The following is a 13890-nucleotide window of genomic DNA, read 5'->3' as shown; positions in this document are numbered from 1 at the left end:
GCACATGGTATGTGCTCAATAAAGGTTAATTCCTGTTTCCAACAGTACCTGCCATTTGTGAGGTATAGGCTAGCTACTTAGAATGAATATCTACTAGCTACAGTGTATCTACTTAGAATAGGTATCTTCCCTCAAAGACCATGTCCTCTTATTTCCCTGTCTTCTGGCTATCCAACATAACTGAAGGGATGTGAAAAAGGCTGCTATGGAAGGATGGTTATTAGAAAACACCTAAAAGAAAATAAAAACATGTTAGTTTCCCTGTCAGTAAACAAGAGTGGTAGTGGACTGGTTGACGGGATAAGGAATAAACTTTGAATAGAATCATTTTAATTTGGAAAAAGTCTTCAACAAAATGCCTGCGGAAAAAAACTTAGTCGTCATGATTCCAGATAGAATACTTACCCAAAACATGAGTATAATAATTTTCAAGGAAGTGGAATTTGGCTTGATATGTGCTCACATAAGCATGTGTACAATACATAATCCCCCAAACAATAACAATTTCTCATTCTTAAAAGGGCAAGGCATGGTGTGTGACTCAATGATAGAGTGATTGCATGGACTCTATGTATAACCTGTACTACCTCATGTAGACATGAGCAATGTGGAATCTTTGCTAGCAGCCCATGACCTCCTCCTCTACCCCAGCTCTGTTCTGGTTATCGTTCATCTCCATCTACACAGTCGATCAGGATGGATGTCAGCAATAGAGTCACAGAGAGAGGATAGAGTGAGAGCTGTAATAGTTTGATTGCCTGACTCCTGAGCAACCACATTATCCTTAAGACACTTTCTTTAAAATAAGGCACTTTCTACCAGCTGTCCTAGCTAGTTTCAACCTGACACGGCTGAGAATCATCTGAGAGTCCTCAGTTGAAGAACTGCCCAGATCCGATTGGCCTCTGGCCATGTCTGAGAAAGATTAATAGTTAATAATTAATAATTGCTCTGGGAGGTCCCAGTCCACTGTGAGTGGTACCAGCCCTCCCTAGGTGGGTGGATGTGGGCTACATAAGAAAGCTAGCTGAGGGGGCTGGGGATTTAGCTCAGTGGTAGAGCGCTTACCTAGGAAGCGCAAGGCCCTGGGTTCGGTCCCCAGCTCCGGGAAAAAAAAGAACCAAAAAAAAAAAAGAAAGAAAGCTAGCTGAGCAGAGGCAGTGAGTGAATTAGCAGCTCCTCCTCCATGGCTTATGCTTGTTCCTACATAATAAGTTCCTGTACTGACTTCCCGCAAGGATGGATGAAGTTGCTTTTGGCCAGAGTGCTAGTCAAAGCAAACTAGAATGCCTTCTAACACACTGCTTCAGAAACAGCCTCAGCCTGATCCCTCCAACAAAGTCTCTGGCATTGATCCATTGGCTAGCAATACTGTGAAGTCAAACTTCACTACCCCTTTGTTTTAAACTACGTGATTCTTTTTTTTTTTTTTTTTTTTTTTTTTTTTTATAATTAGTAATCTCAGAACTCAGAAGGCTGACAGGAGGTTTCATAAGTTCAAAGCCAGTCTCAGCCACATAAGGAGTTTGAAGCCAGCCAAAGCTGTGTGGCAAGACCCTGTCAAAACAATAACAACAGCCAAAAATACACACAAATCTGTAGTTCTGGAAGTAACACTTTTTTAAAGTATTTTTATCAACAGACGATAACTATGAAGGATTTTATTCAATATGCTATCAATTTCTGAACTCTCAAAAAAAAATACCTAATAGAAGTAGGTAGATTTTTGCCAGGTGCTTTGGGAAACAGAGTTGGTGCTTTGGGAAACCAGGGGTTAAAACTCTTGGAAGTTAACTTGGTATAAGAGAGTGAATGCCTCTGCTGCCCCAGTTCTAAGCAAAAGCTTTCGTTTTCTAGTAAAGCTTCCTGCAGGGGACAAACTGTACACAGTGAGCAAGGTACGTATGAGAGCTGCTGCTGGTCATTAACTGCCCAGGAAGTTACTCACTTGGACATATCACAAAAACTTTAGAAATGTGGAAGTGTACTTCAAAATGCTGACCTGTTAAAATTCCATAAAACAAGCCTCAAAGTCCGAGTCAGTGGTGCCTGCCATGAGTAAGTTACTGAAGCAGCGTTTCCAGAGAGACCAGGGCAAAAGACAGAGCAGACCATAGGTCAGCAGGAAAGGGACAAAAGACAGCAGGGTGGTAATAATTCACCACAGTTCAGTAAAACCACCGGAGCAGGAGAACTGTCCTCTTTTTACACTTGCCTGTTTAAGTTGTTTGAAGTGTTCAGTGTTTGCTGAGGTCAGAAGGAAACTAAAGGCTACAGGGACTTAGATGACAGCAGTAATTTTGATGTGTAAGCAGACTTGACTTTGTTTTATCTCCGCATTATAATCTCTTTAAAAACAAAAGGGATTGAGGCACTGACTTATTAAATACTATGAAACATTTTGTATTTCCACCATGCATTTGGTCTGTCTTGTGATTCTACACTGTGCTGACTGTTTATGTGAGCTCTGAATGAGCAAAACTAGAAGTTCAGAGGAATCCAAAAAGAACAGAGTCACCCTGTTGTCCCATGGCAAACACTGGCCTGAATGAGAAGTGTGGCTCCTGGGCCTAGCTTTTTTTTTTATGTAACTGTGGGAACTTAATCAAGCTGAGTGTTTCTTTCCTTCGTCCTTGCAATGAGGATGTCTCCATATTATAACTCATAAAGTGAATTTATGGATAAAGTAAGCAGATGTCTGGGGGTAGGGGGCGATTATTGATTAACCTACCCTGTATGGTTAATGATTGCTGTATTGTATCCTTATGAAACTTATGAAATGACTTAGTGTTGTTCCATATATATATGAAAATATATAATATTTTCTGTACATTCTTGGTTTTCTGGGTGATTAAGCATGAAATCAAGTATGATTTGGCTCCGAGTTATTTCTCCAAAACTATGTAATCATTTTATCCTAGATTAGTAAGACCTCCTTTAGAACAACACATAGCAGAAGATACCTTTGATACCAGTAAATGAGATCATGTCTTTATAACTCTATGATGTGGTTAAAATATATGTAGTACATGTATACTATATACTAATATGTTAATTTTTATATATTAAATTGCAAAATATTTTCAGGCATTTAAGAGACTTGACTATTACTGACAGCTACTTTTCATTTGGTATTTAAACACATTTTTTTTAAAAGATATCATAGACTCACCAAAAGCTTCATGAAACAAAAGTTAAAGATATTTCGAAGTCACTGTTTTTAAATAATTTTTATTTCATTATTTGTGTGTAAAAGACAGAGAAGAGAAAGAGAGAGAACAGACACACATATGTGGTGGTCAGAGGACAACTTTCAGAAGTTGGTTCTCTCCTCAGGATTGAACATTTCTGCCTGCTGCATTTCTGCCATATTCTGTGTCACTGACCGTCTGTGTCAGTCACTGAGCATATCATGACTAGGCTCTTGTGCCTCTGTGGACAGCTATGCTGAAAGAAAGGATGCTGTTCCAAGAGGAGGTCAGAGACAACAAGGCCTTCAGATCAGGAAAAGTGCCTTGCTTACTTTGGAAATGTTTTTAAATGTCAGTGGAAACAAAAACACTGAATAAGCCACATTGTTATATTTGGGAGGATTGAGCTTAATGTGGTATTATTTTATAAATAACCATTCTGAACAGAAAACAGAATTTTTATAGCAGGGGATGCTAACACAATTGTGCTTCAATCTGCTGACCATCCAAGGGGGGGGTAGAAGTTAACAGCTGCATCTTGATCCTCGATCCTTGCATATTTTAATCCATATATGGTCAAGGGAGGGGTTACAGAAGGAAGTGTCCATAAAGTAAGCAGGCTTGGACATTGTGACAGAAACAGTTGTGAAGTCAGTTCCCAAGAGAGCTCTGTATTTTTCACTTCTCACTTAGATCTAAACTTGGAAACTTTTCTCAGAAGTTAAGTGTCCTTTGACCTCCTCTCTTCTGAATTGCAGAAACCAGACCAGATTTTGGTATTTGGTAAAATGACTTCTTGTGTTGCTGAAGAACCTATTAAAAAGATTGCCATCTTCGGAGGGACTCATGGAAATGAACTGACTGGAGTGTTTCTAGTTACTCACTGGCTAAAGAATGGCGCTGAAGTTCACAGAGCAGGGCTGGAAGTGAAGCCATTCATTACCAACCCAAGAGCGGTGGAGAAGTGCACCAGATACATTGACTGTGACCTGAACCGTGTTTTTGACCTTGAAAATCTTAGGTAAGACTGTTCTCTATTCTCTGAGAGTATATATAGGTGAGAAACGTTAGTCATTGGGAAGGAGAACATACAAATGCTCCTAATAAGTAGTCAGATCCATATGTGGAACATCCGTGGTGAATAAAATCACTTTCACTTTTAATCATGCTGCATTGTGAATTATGCAGTTACCCAAACTGGGCATTCACGTGCTCTGTTGTAAACTTTCTAAAGCACCAAGCCCTTCTGAATCTTCTTTTTACTGTATACCAACAAATACAAAAAAAATCTATATTTTTGACTCATGTGACTTGAAAGACACAAATAGAATAATCCTCTGCATAAATTTGTGTTGAACAACAATAAAAATAAAAAATCTAAATTATTATCAAAAAGATAAAAATAAATGACGGTTTGGTTATTATACTGGTAAACATACTGTTGTGTGGGAAACTCACCACTATGCTTTCTTGCAGGTATGACATTTTGATTCATATTTTTTGAATGAAAGAGTGAGTTAGCACCCACTGCCAGGGAGCTACAGGCTCACCTGTGGCCTGGGGGGGAGACAAAATTCTCTCTAGTGGTGGCTTCTCATTGAGGAAAATGAGGCCTGAAGGAGCTTCCTCTGACCTTTCCAAATTTGGGTTGAGATTATAGGCCTGCCCCAGCAGGACTGGCCTTGAACTTGTTTGCTGGTAAATACTAGGCGGAGCTAGAGAATTCCTGGGTCCATTCCCACCACAGAACAAAAGAAATGTAAATGAAACAAAATTTGCCTTTACAAAGTATTTGTTTTGCAAGGAAGTTAAACTGCTGAGATACTCGATGGCCAAGTAATTTTATTAGCATAATTTAAATTCCAGAAATACTTTTCTCTTCATGATTGAGGTTATATCAGGACAATTAATGTTTGTTAAACTAAAATAGCTATTATCTACCTTATATATTACAAGTAAGATTTGTTGAAGAATGAATCTTTTAACCTGCATATTAACTTCCCAAAAAATTCTGAAGTGAGCTAGAGTGGGTTTTTTAACTAACAGCCATTAGCAGCTTCTCCACGACTGTGGTGCTTTAAATTGGATTCACATTCTGTTTCTTAGTCTTAACACTTCAGAGGCTAGACAGCTCTGTCTCATGGTGATTATGAAAATCATGAGATAAATAAACCAGTGAGCTTCTCCTGTGTGTCCTCTTCTAAGTCTCTTCCTCATTTCAGCAGTGACACTATTACCCACAAGTTCCTTACAGAAGCACCCTTAGAAGCTTCTCTGTTCTCCAGCCCCCTTGTCTGGTGTGGTAAGCCCCCACACACACACATACACACACTCTTTACAAGAACTTCACAGAGCAGCCAGGCTTTGCAGCACAGATCTATAATCTCAGCTACCCAGGAAACCAAGGCAGGTTAAGGCCAGCTCAGGCAGTTTATAAGATTCTGCCTTAAAATAAATAATTTATTTAAAAGTGGACTAAGGATGTGTCTCAGATGGGAGATTACTTGCCTAATGTGGAAAGGTCTGACAGGGTGTTCTCTCTAGTACTGTAAAGACATAAACCCCACAAAGCCAGCCTTCCTCTGTGGACATATAACAAGCCTCTCACAGAGTCTACATGCATCCACTTTAACCCAGGCTTGCTCCTGTGGGTTCTTCATGTGGGGGCCACAAGAATGACCCTGCATAGAAATCTCTTTAACTCTGCTGCCCAGAATGGGTCTCAGCAGCCTACTACAGTAGTCCAACTGCTGTAGCAGTGTGGCTGCTAGTGCCTCACAACATCTGTCCCTATCTGCTCTTGCAGTCTGCTCTTGTGGGACTCTTCCAGTGGTAACTGGACCCCAAGCTTGAGAATTGAGTGCCCACTGCCTTCTTCCAAAACTTAAAACATTAACTCTGAGCATCTGAGTGGACAATGATGCCTTTTACCCAAATGGAAATAAATAGGTTCTGGAGTAATGTCATGAGCTAATATGGACTAATCAGGAGTTCACTTTTTAAATTCGTGTGTGTGCGTGCGTGCGTGCGTGCGTGTGTGTGTGTGTGTGTGTGTGTGTGTGTGTGTGTGTGTGTGTGTGTCTGTGTGTGTGTGTTCTCTATCGCATTAAGAACTGTATTTGGTTGCAAATAGAAACTCAAGAATGGTAATCTAAACAAATGTCTCCTGTTCACATTCACAAATAGTATGTCCAGACATAGGTGGCCCAAAGCCAATATGGTAGCTCCCTGATGTCACCAGTGCCTTGGGCTTGTCTCTCTCCCCCATGTACTTCACTTCACATCCTCACATTTTTTTTTTCTTATGGTGTGGTTTTTTTTTTTTTTTTTTTTTTTTTGCTTCATAGTCACAAAATGACTGATATGCATTCTTGATTGCAGATATGATTTCCAGGCAGTAAAGACTCTGGTACAAACTATTAAAAATAGCTAGGTAATAGAAATATATGGACTTATGTTTTAAAATATGATTGAGAGACTCAGTAAAGAAGTATAAATTTAAACCATTATCATTTATAGAACAACCTAGAGGTTCTATTCCTAGCCACACTGAGAAGCTGGATGGGGTGCTGTACACAGACTACATGGGGGACAGGCAGTACTGTACACAGACCACACAGGGAGGACAGGCAGTACTATACACAGACCATGCAGGGGGGACAGGCAGTACTGGACACAGACCACACAGGGGGACAGGCAGTACTGTACACAGACTACACAGGGGGACAGGCAGTACTCTACACAGACCACGCAGGGGGACAGGCAGTACTGTACACAAACCACACAGGGGGACAGGCAGTACTCTACACAGACCATGCAGGGGCACAGGCAGTACTGTACACAGACCACACAGGGGGGACAGGCAGTACTCTACACAGACCATGCAGGGGGACAGGCAGTACTGTACACAAACCACACAGGGGGACAGGCAGTACTCTACACAGACCATGCAGGGGCACAGGCAGTACTGTACACAGACCACACAGGGGGGACAGGCAGTACTCTACACAGACCATGCCGGGGGACAGGCAGACGAAAGGAGAAGAAACAGGTGAAATAATAAAAAACATGACTAAATAATAAAAAAAACCTTTGTAAGTTCTTGTATCTATAAGATTTTCTTCAGACAGCCCCCAGCCTGTAATTCTAGCTACTTGTGAGGCTGAGGCAGGAGGCAGTCCTCCATCCTTGACTGCAGAATAAATTCAAAGCTAGCCCATTTGAGAGTATTGTATTGTGATCATTTATTAACACTTGTTCCAGAAAAATGTATATAAGTATGTTTGTGTAAGTTTGTGGTTTGTCATTTATAAACTGTGCCCCTGATCCACTAGTCATTCCCAGTCTTCAGTGTAAAATATCCAATAAACACATGAGCACCAGCGTGTGACACCCTCTTTTCACTAGAACCATAGGGCTGGGGTTGGTGATCTTGCCCCATAATAAGTAAGCAGTACACATGACTACAAGGAAGTGCTTATAAAATTAAAACATATATCTTACTCAAGGTTGAAGTCACAGGGTAAATTTTTTTGCGAAGCCCTACCTGAGACCAGGCACATAAGTAAACCTAACATTTTATAAGTATGCCAGTGCAGCACCAGATATATGGAATCAGCTGGAGAAAAAGTGCAGAGGTTTTTTTCATTTGTAGAGGTTTCAGATAAATTTTCATGTCCCTTGTTGATTTGTTTTGTTTTGTTTTGTTTTTTCAAGAGAGTGTTTCTCTGTGTGTAACTCTGGCTGTTCTAGAATTCTCCCTCTCTGTGTAGACTGGACTATGCTCAAAAATCTACCAGAAGAACTACTTCAGAGACTCACCTGCCTCTACCTCCCTGGTGCTGGGATTAAAGGCATGTGCTGCCACCACTGTCTGGCCTCCTTCTCTGATTTTTGATACATAAGGTTTACAGTTCTTTGTGTACTGTTTCTGTTGTGTGCTTTAGGTTATCATAACCATAGATATTGTTAATCTTTTTCTTTCTACTAAAACAGCAAAGAGATGTCTGAAGATTTGCCGTATGAAGTGAGAAGGGCTCAAGAAATAAATCACTTATTTGGTCCAAAAAATAGTGATGATGCCTACGATGTCGTTTTTGACCTTCATAACACTACTTCTAACATGGGTTGCACTCTTATTCTTGAGGATTCCAGGAATGACTTTTTAATCCAGATGTTTCACTATATTAAGGTAATCCCAATGTTATTGTATTAATATATTAGGATCCTTGCTTTTAAGTCACTGAAAGATGTCAGGAAGGCAGGAAAAAGGGAAATGGATTGTATTCCATATCATAGTGGGAGGCTGGATGAAGTACTGTACAAAGATACAGAGGTAGTGATGATAGAGAGAAGGTAAAATAGTAAACACAATGAGCAAAATAATAAAACATCTGTGAATACTTGAATTCTATTCAGATGGCCACCAAACATGCAGTATTTGTTAAAACTATGTAAAATTAATACCAAAATGTTAAACAGTACAGTTAAAGCATCTCAATCACAGAGCCTGAGGAAGAGCATGTAGCGACTACTCAGTGCTGACTAAAGTCCTAGGATAAAGAGACTTGGTTTCCTGCACTTGGCCTATTTGGTTTCTGTGCACAGGCATACCTCTTCATGTTGTATGAATGTATCAAGACTTCAACCCTGGCAGAGAAACAGTGTCAGGTCCAGGCACTTCAGCAGAGGTTCCAAAAGTGTGGTCCACTGTGTCCTCAGGGCCGAAAATAATAGAAAGAGACCAAGGTGGGGGATATAAGCTAATACCTCAGGAACAGAGATAATATAGTTAAGTTCAAGTCCAGCTAGAACTACAGAGTGATACTCTGTCTTAAATTTAAAATGAGATAAACCTAGAGACCTGGCTCAAATTCTCACAGAACTAAGCAGAAGTTGTGGGGGGGAATTAGCCAATATCTGTAGAGATGTAGACCAAATGTGGTAACAGAATTTTAGAATTAAGACCAATAGTCTACTAAACAGTTAAGTGTAAACAAAGGTGAAAGCAAAAGCAGCCAAATGTGTTCAGAAGAAATATGTGTTTCCTATTTTTGGTTTGCATCCTGGAGTATTGTTTTGTGGACATCTTTCCCAGAAAGCTAATACAATTTGATTTTATATGTAATTCATTCGTATATAACATTGGGCTTTGGAGAACATTTCATAAGGCTGTCTGGCCAATTTTGACTCTGAAGTAAAACGTATTGAAGGGATTATTGGCTGTATCAGCCAAGAAAACAAAACATCCTTTGCATACTAAGAAAGATGTTTTCAATTTTGTTCAGACCTGCATGGCTCCATTACCCTGCTCTGTTTACCTCATCGAGCATCCTTCCCTCAAATATGCAACCACTCGTTCCATTGCCAAGTATCCTGTTGGTAAGTCGTACTTCCTGCTGGCACAGTAGAGAAAATACAGTCTAATGAAACATAAAGAACATGTCTGCTACCTCACACACTACTAATCTTACTGCTCTCAGATAAGCAGATTCACTACTGTAGGCAAACCCTAGCTGTACTTAATTTCCTGAGTTTCTCTGAGCAGATCTCTATATTTATTAATCTCCTTTGCTAACACTCAGGCTGTGAAATAGTCTGATGTTCTCCTCAGTCCCAAAACTCATGTGGCGTAAAACCTATGGATGCCCCTCAGACACAACCCCATTGTTACTGCAAAAATCCCATAGGTATTTGTATGTCTGTTACAGAACAATACTGTGCTAGGTCCTGACACACAATCTCCACCAGCTCAGTGTCCAATAAGAAGATGGAACCAGAACTCCAGAGTGGCAAACTGCCAACGTAGGGGTGACGCCACTCTGTTTCCTGGGAGATCTATTAGTATAACTAGTTATCTACAAAGTGTGCTGTAATAAAACTGTGCTGCAACTTGAATCTATAATATAAGCAAAAAACAATTTAAGAAGCGCTCTGACTATTCAAATAGTGGTTTTTGTTACATGGTTAAAGTAATTAATTTTATTATAATTAGAGAACTATATCCAAAACGTACATAATACTGGCTAGATATTCAATATCCTTACATAGTTTAAACAAACCAAAGTGTTGGCCTGAGGATATAGCTCAGTGACAGAGTTCTTGCCTAGTATTCTAATACTTCAAAGTAAATAGACCAACTAACAGACAGACAGACAGACAGACAGACAGATAGACAGGCAAAAATAAAAGTTAACAGAGCCTAAATGGTACAGTCTAAGGCTTTGGGTGTAGCTCAGTAGAAAGGTACTTGCACACATGCATGAGGGCTGTCAGTCAGCCTTCAGCACTGCACAAATAATAATAACAGGACCAACAGCATGCTTTCCTCTTACACTGAGTAAAAGCATAAGGCTTCTGAAGTCCGACAGATCCATCTCAGTCTGTGGTATTATGGTCAGTGCTTTTTTCTGAGTTAGAATAAGTGTCTGCTGATATGTTGGTCCTTGAATAGAGCTAAACTTTAAAACATTTTTACTGGGGAACTATAACTAAGAAATGCTAGTGTGTTCTCCTGATTTTGATACTTTATTTAGAGTTTATTTTACTACATAATGAATAAAAAAATTGAAGACCAGGAAAAAAAAAACATTTTACAGTCACAAAGGCTATTCCCTCTTACAAATTTATTTTAACTGGTACTGACAGTATAGGGCCATGTTAATACCAAGTTGCCTCAAGCCTAACAGAATCATTCCAGGTAAACTTAATCCCAAAAAGTGGTTTGTGCATTACTGCCGCCAGCCTCATGATCGAATGCAAGCATATTCATTCAGACTATACCCCCCCCCCAACACTGCAAGTAACGAGATACAACCTCCTTAGATTCTAGGCATCGTCTCATTTCAGACTCAGCGAGTTTTCAGCCATTGTGTCTTCCTTCCCATCCTGAATGTGTCATGGTATTATCCCATGGATTTGACTGTTCAGCAGTGATAAGAGAGCTGATATCAAAGTAATTTTTAGTTTGAAAACCAGTCTCAAATTAGGAGAACAAACTTCAATAACTGATTCTTCTGCATGAAGTGTCTACCCTAGCACTCTGCAGCCCTTGATTTCCATGTAGCTCCACCATGGAAACTGGTTTTACACATGAGTTGCTTCTGCAGCATGGCACTTGTACCTCTGCAGTGGTTCTGGGGTTGGCACCACAAGATCTGTTTCTTCTCCCTCAAAGGCTATGTAGAATACTTTGGCCTGCAGGCAACATGAACTTTATAATTAAAAGTTTATTACAGCATCCTATTTTGTTAGCTCTCAGAGATTTAACCAAGTGGAATTTGGGGGAGAGGGACAGTTATCAAATAACATAACCAAATGAAAATTTAAAAAATAATTCTGATTCTTTAAGTAGTGAGTTAGAAATAATATAAATTAGAACAGTCAACATCATGAGGTACCATTATCTGTTGTTGTTGTTGTTGTTGTTGTTGTTGTTGTTGTTGTTGTTGTTCTACAGTCTTGAATGTGTCCTTACTGTGGTCACAAGATACTGTAGTTCTAAACATCATATAACAATAGTTCATTAAATAAAGAGAGTCTCAGGTTTCCCCTGCACCTCCTGTATTTTGTGCCCATCAGTCACTAAAGTGCTGGGATTACAAGTGACTTAAGCTATTCAACACTTAAACTCTTGGGCTAAAAACAAAGTACATTTACCTTGAACTGTGGATACCCAACCAAAATTCTGATTCTGTTAGAATTAAAAAAAGATGAATTCCAGGTGGATGGACAACTTCTACAATACACAGACATATACAGAAACATATTTTGCATAGTTGTACAAATTATTTATGCATAGGAAAATCCCTTACCAAGACCTATGATACCACACATGTAAAGAAAGGTCTGTTTGTGTATATAAGGAGCTGCAATCAGGATATAAAGTGAATAAATAAATTATTGGGGGGAAAAAACAGCAAGCCAAGCATGCTGACTCATACCTGTAAATCCATCTGTCAGAAGCCATAACAGGACAAGCTAATAACTAGCAGGTGATCTCCCTGAGATGTCCTGCTTCAGATTATTATATAATCTGCAACAGGCCCGCCCCTATAAGGCAAAGGCCATGGGGAATTTATTTTAGGAAAGAATCCTGCTATTAATATGCTTTTCCTGTTATTATTAACCATATATAACAATCATTAAGTAATAGCACACTCCTTTGGAGCAGATCTCTGCAGATCTATGAAGAAGTACTGTCTTGTAGTGATGCTATATAGACAAATGACTTCTTATGTCTTAATGATGATCTTATAAGAATAACTAAAATTATATCAGTGATTATTAAGCTCTTATAGTGGGACTGTTATTAGGTCCTTTTCAGATACTCAAAACTGCAATAAGAACTCTGCCAGTCTCCCATGTGTCACCAGTTAATTGATTCTAGAGAGTAAGCAGACTCTCTCCTACTCAGAGCACACTCCAAGAAGCTGTAAAACAGTTAACCAAAGGTCATAAAAAGGGAACTAACAATATTATAGGTGCTAGGACAAAAGATAAAATGTTGACTGGGTTTATCTATATAAAACTTCACTTATAACTTAGTTATGGTTTTAAACCTTCTGTGAACCTGTGGAGCTGAGACAGGTGATGGATGTTTAGTCAGATAATTACTCCTGATGGATATGCATGAAAACATTCTCCACTGTAAACTTCTATTTCAATTTATGACTTGATTTTTTTTGTGTGAACTTGGGATAAACTTTTAACATGTGATCATATATTCTGAAAGATGTATAAGTACTGAGGACAAAGAGAAGAGAGAAGAACTTTTTCCCTTAATAGAATTTTTTTCCTTTTCCCCTACTGGAAGAATTCTTTCCCTTTCCAGAATTTTTTGCCTTTTCCCACTTAGAGAAGAATTTTTCCCTTTCCCCACTTAGGATCTTTCCACTTTTCCCACTAAATAGTTTCATAGGAAACCTTTTACAACTTAGTAATAAATGCTATAATCACTTTTCTGTGTCCCTTTTTCTTCCGGCGACTTCTGACTAGCCGGCAGAAAGTTAGAGCCGAGCAGTTCCTGCTGAGATAGAGCAAAGGCTGTTTACTTAATCCTTTGCTGTTCCAGGAAGGGGTGCTAAATGCCAGAGACTGCAGTTTCTGTCCTCAGAGGAACACAGAAGGCAGGCCAGCTTCAGTAACTTAGACTTAGAGAAGTAAATTTTTTTATTATTATACAGCAACTCTAAATATCTCATAAGACAAAGTCTTACCCTCCAGCGACCCTCTTTCCCCTCTGTTGCCTCAAGAAGAACCAATAAGAAAGAAGACCCCCACCAGGGCTGCCACCACCACCCCACCCCCAACCCCTGCCGTGTCCCATCACTTTGAAAGGGGAGGCAGGTGGCTCAGTCCCTGGGAGCTCCCAGGGATCTAGGTTGACCTCAATGGGAAAAGATGCACCTAATCCTGTAGAGACACGCTGCCCCACGCGGGGGGGGGGGGGGGGGGGGGGGACAGACCGACCCTCTCAGAGGTGAAGGGGAGGGGAGATGGGGGAAAACTCTTCAAAGATGGGTGGGGGGCAACATTTGGGATGTAAATAAATCAAGTAATTCATGGAAGGAAGGAAGGAAGGAAGGAAGGAAGGAAGGAAGGAAGGAAGGAAGGAAGCAATCAGAGGCAGTAGGATCCCTGGAAGTACAAGGCTAGCCTGACCCACATAACAAGTTCCAGGCCAGCAGGGGCCACATAG

General features: G+C 39.9%; 1 protein-coding gene across 13 annotated transcripts in view; it reads left to right on the top strand.

Annotated features, from left to right (window-relative positions):
- Aspa (aspartoacylase) overlaps nucleotides 1–13890 on the top strand; it is a 53587-nt gene that overhangs the window by 940 nt on the left and 38757 nt on the right. For 4 of the 13 annotated variants that reach the window (XM_063269919.1, XM_039086915.2, XM_063269917.1 and 1 more), the window contains exons 2-4: nucleotides 3950–4212; nucleotides 8187–8382; nucleotides 9479–9572. In XM_063269919.1, the coding sequence (XP_063125989.1) occupies nucleotides 3980–4212; nucleotides 8187–8382; nucleotides 9479–9572 (523 nt within the window). In that variant the 5' untranslated portion in view covers nucleotides 3950–3979. Of the gene's footprint in view, nucleotides 1–1835; nucleotides 1899–3810; nucleotides 4213–8186; nucleotides 8383–9478; nucleotides 9573–13890 lie in introns of those variants that run through there. The other 9 variants (XM_039086919.2, XM_063269921.1, XM_039086918.2 and 6 more) reach the window with 5 other exon arrangements.

Source organism: Rattus norvegicus, chromosome 10 (assembly GCF_036323735.1).
Source record: "Rattus norvegicus strain BN/NHsdMcwi chromosome 10, GRCr8, whole genome shotgun sequence".
NCBI classification, from domain to species: Eukaryota; Metazoa; Chordata; class Mammalia; order Rodentia; family Muridae; genus Rattus; species Rattus norvegicus.
The sequence above is the reverse complement of the archived record's forward strand: the minus strand, read 5'-3'. Positions and strand labels throughout refer to the sequence as shown.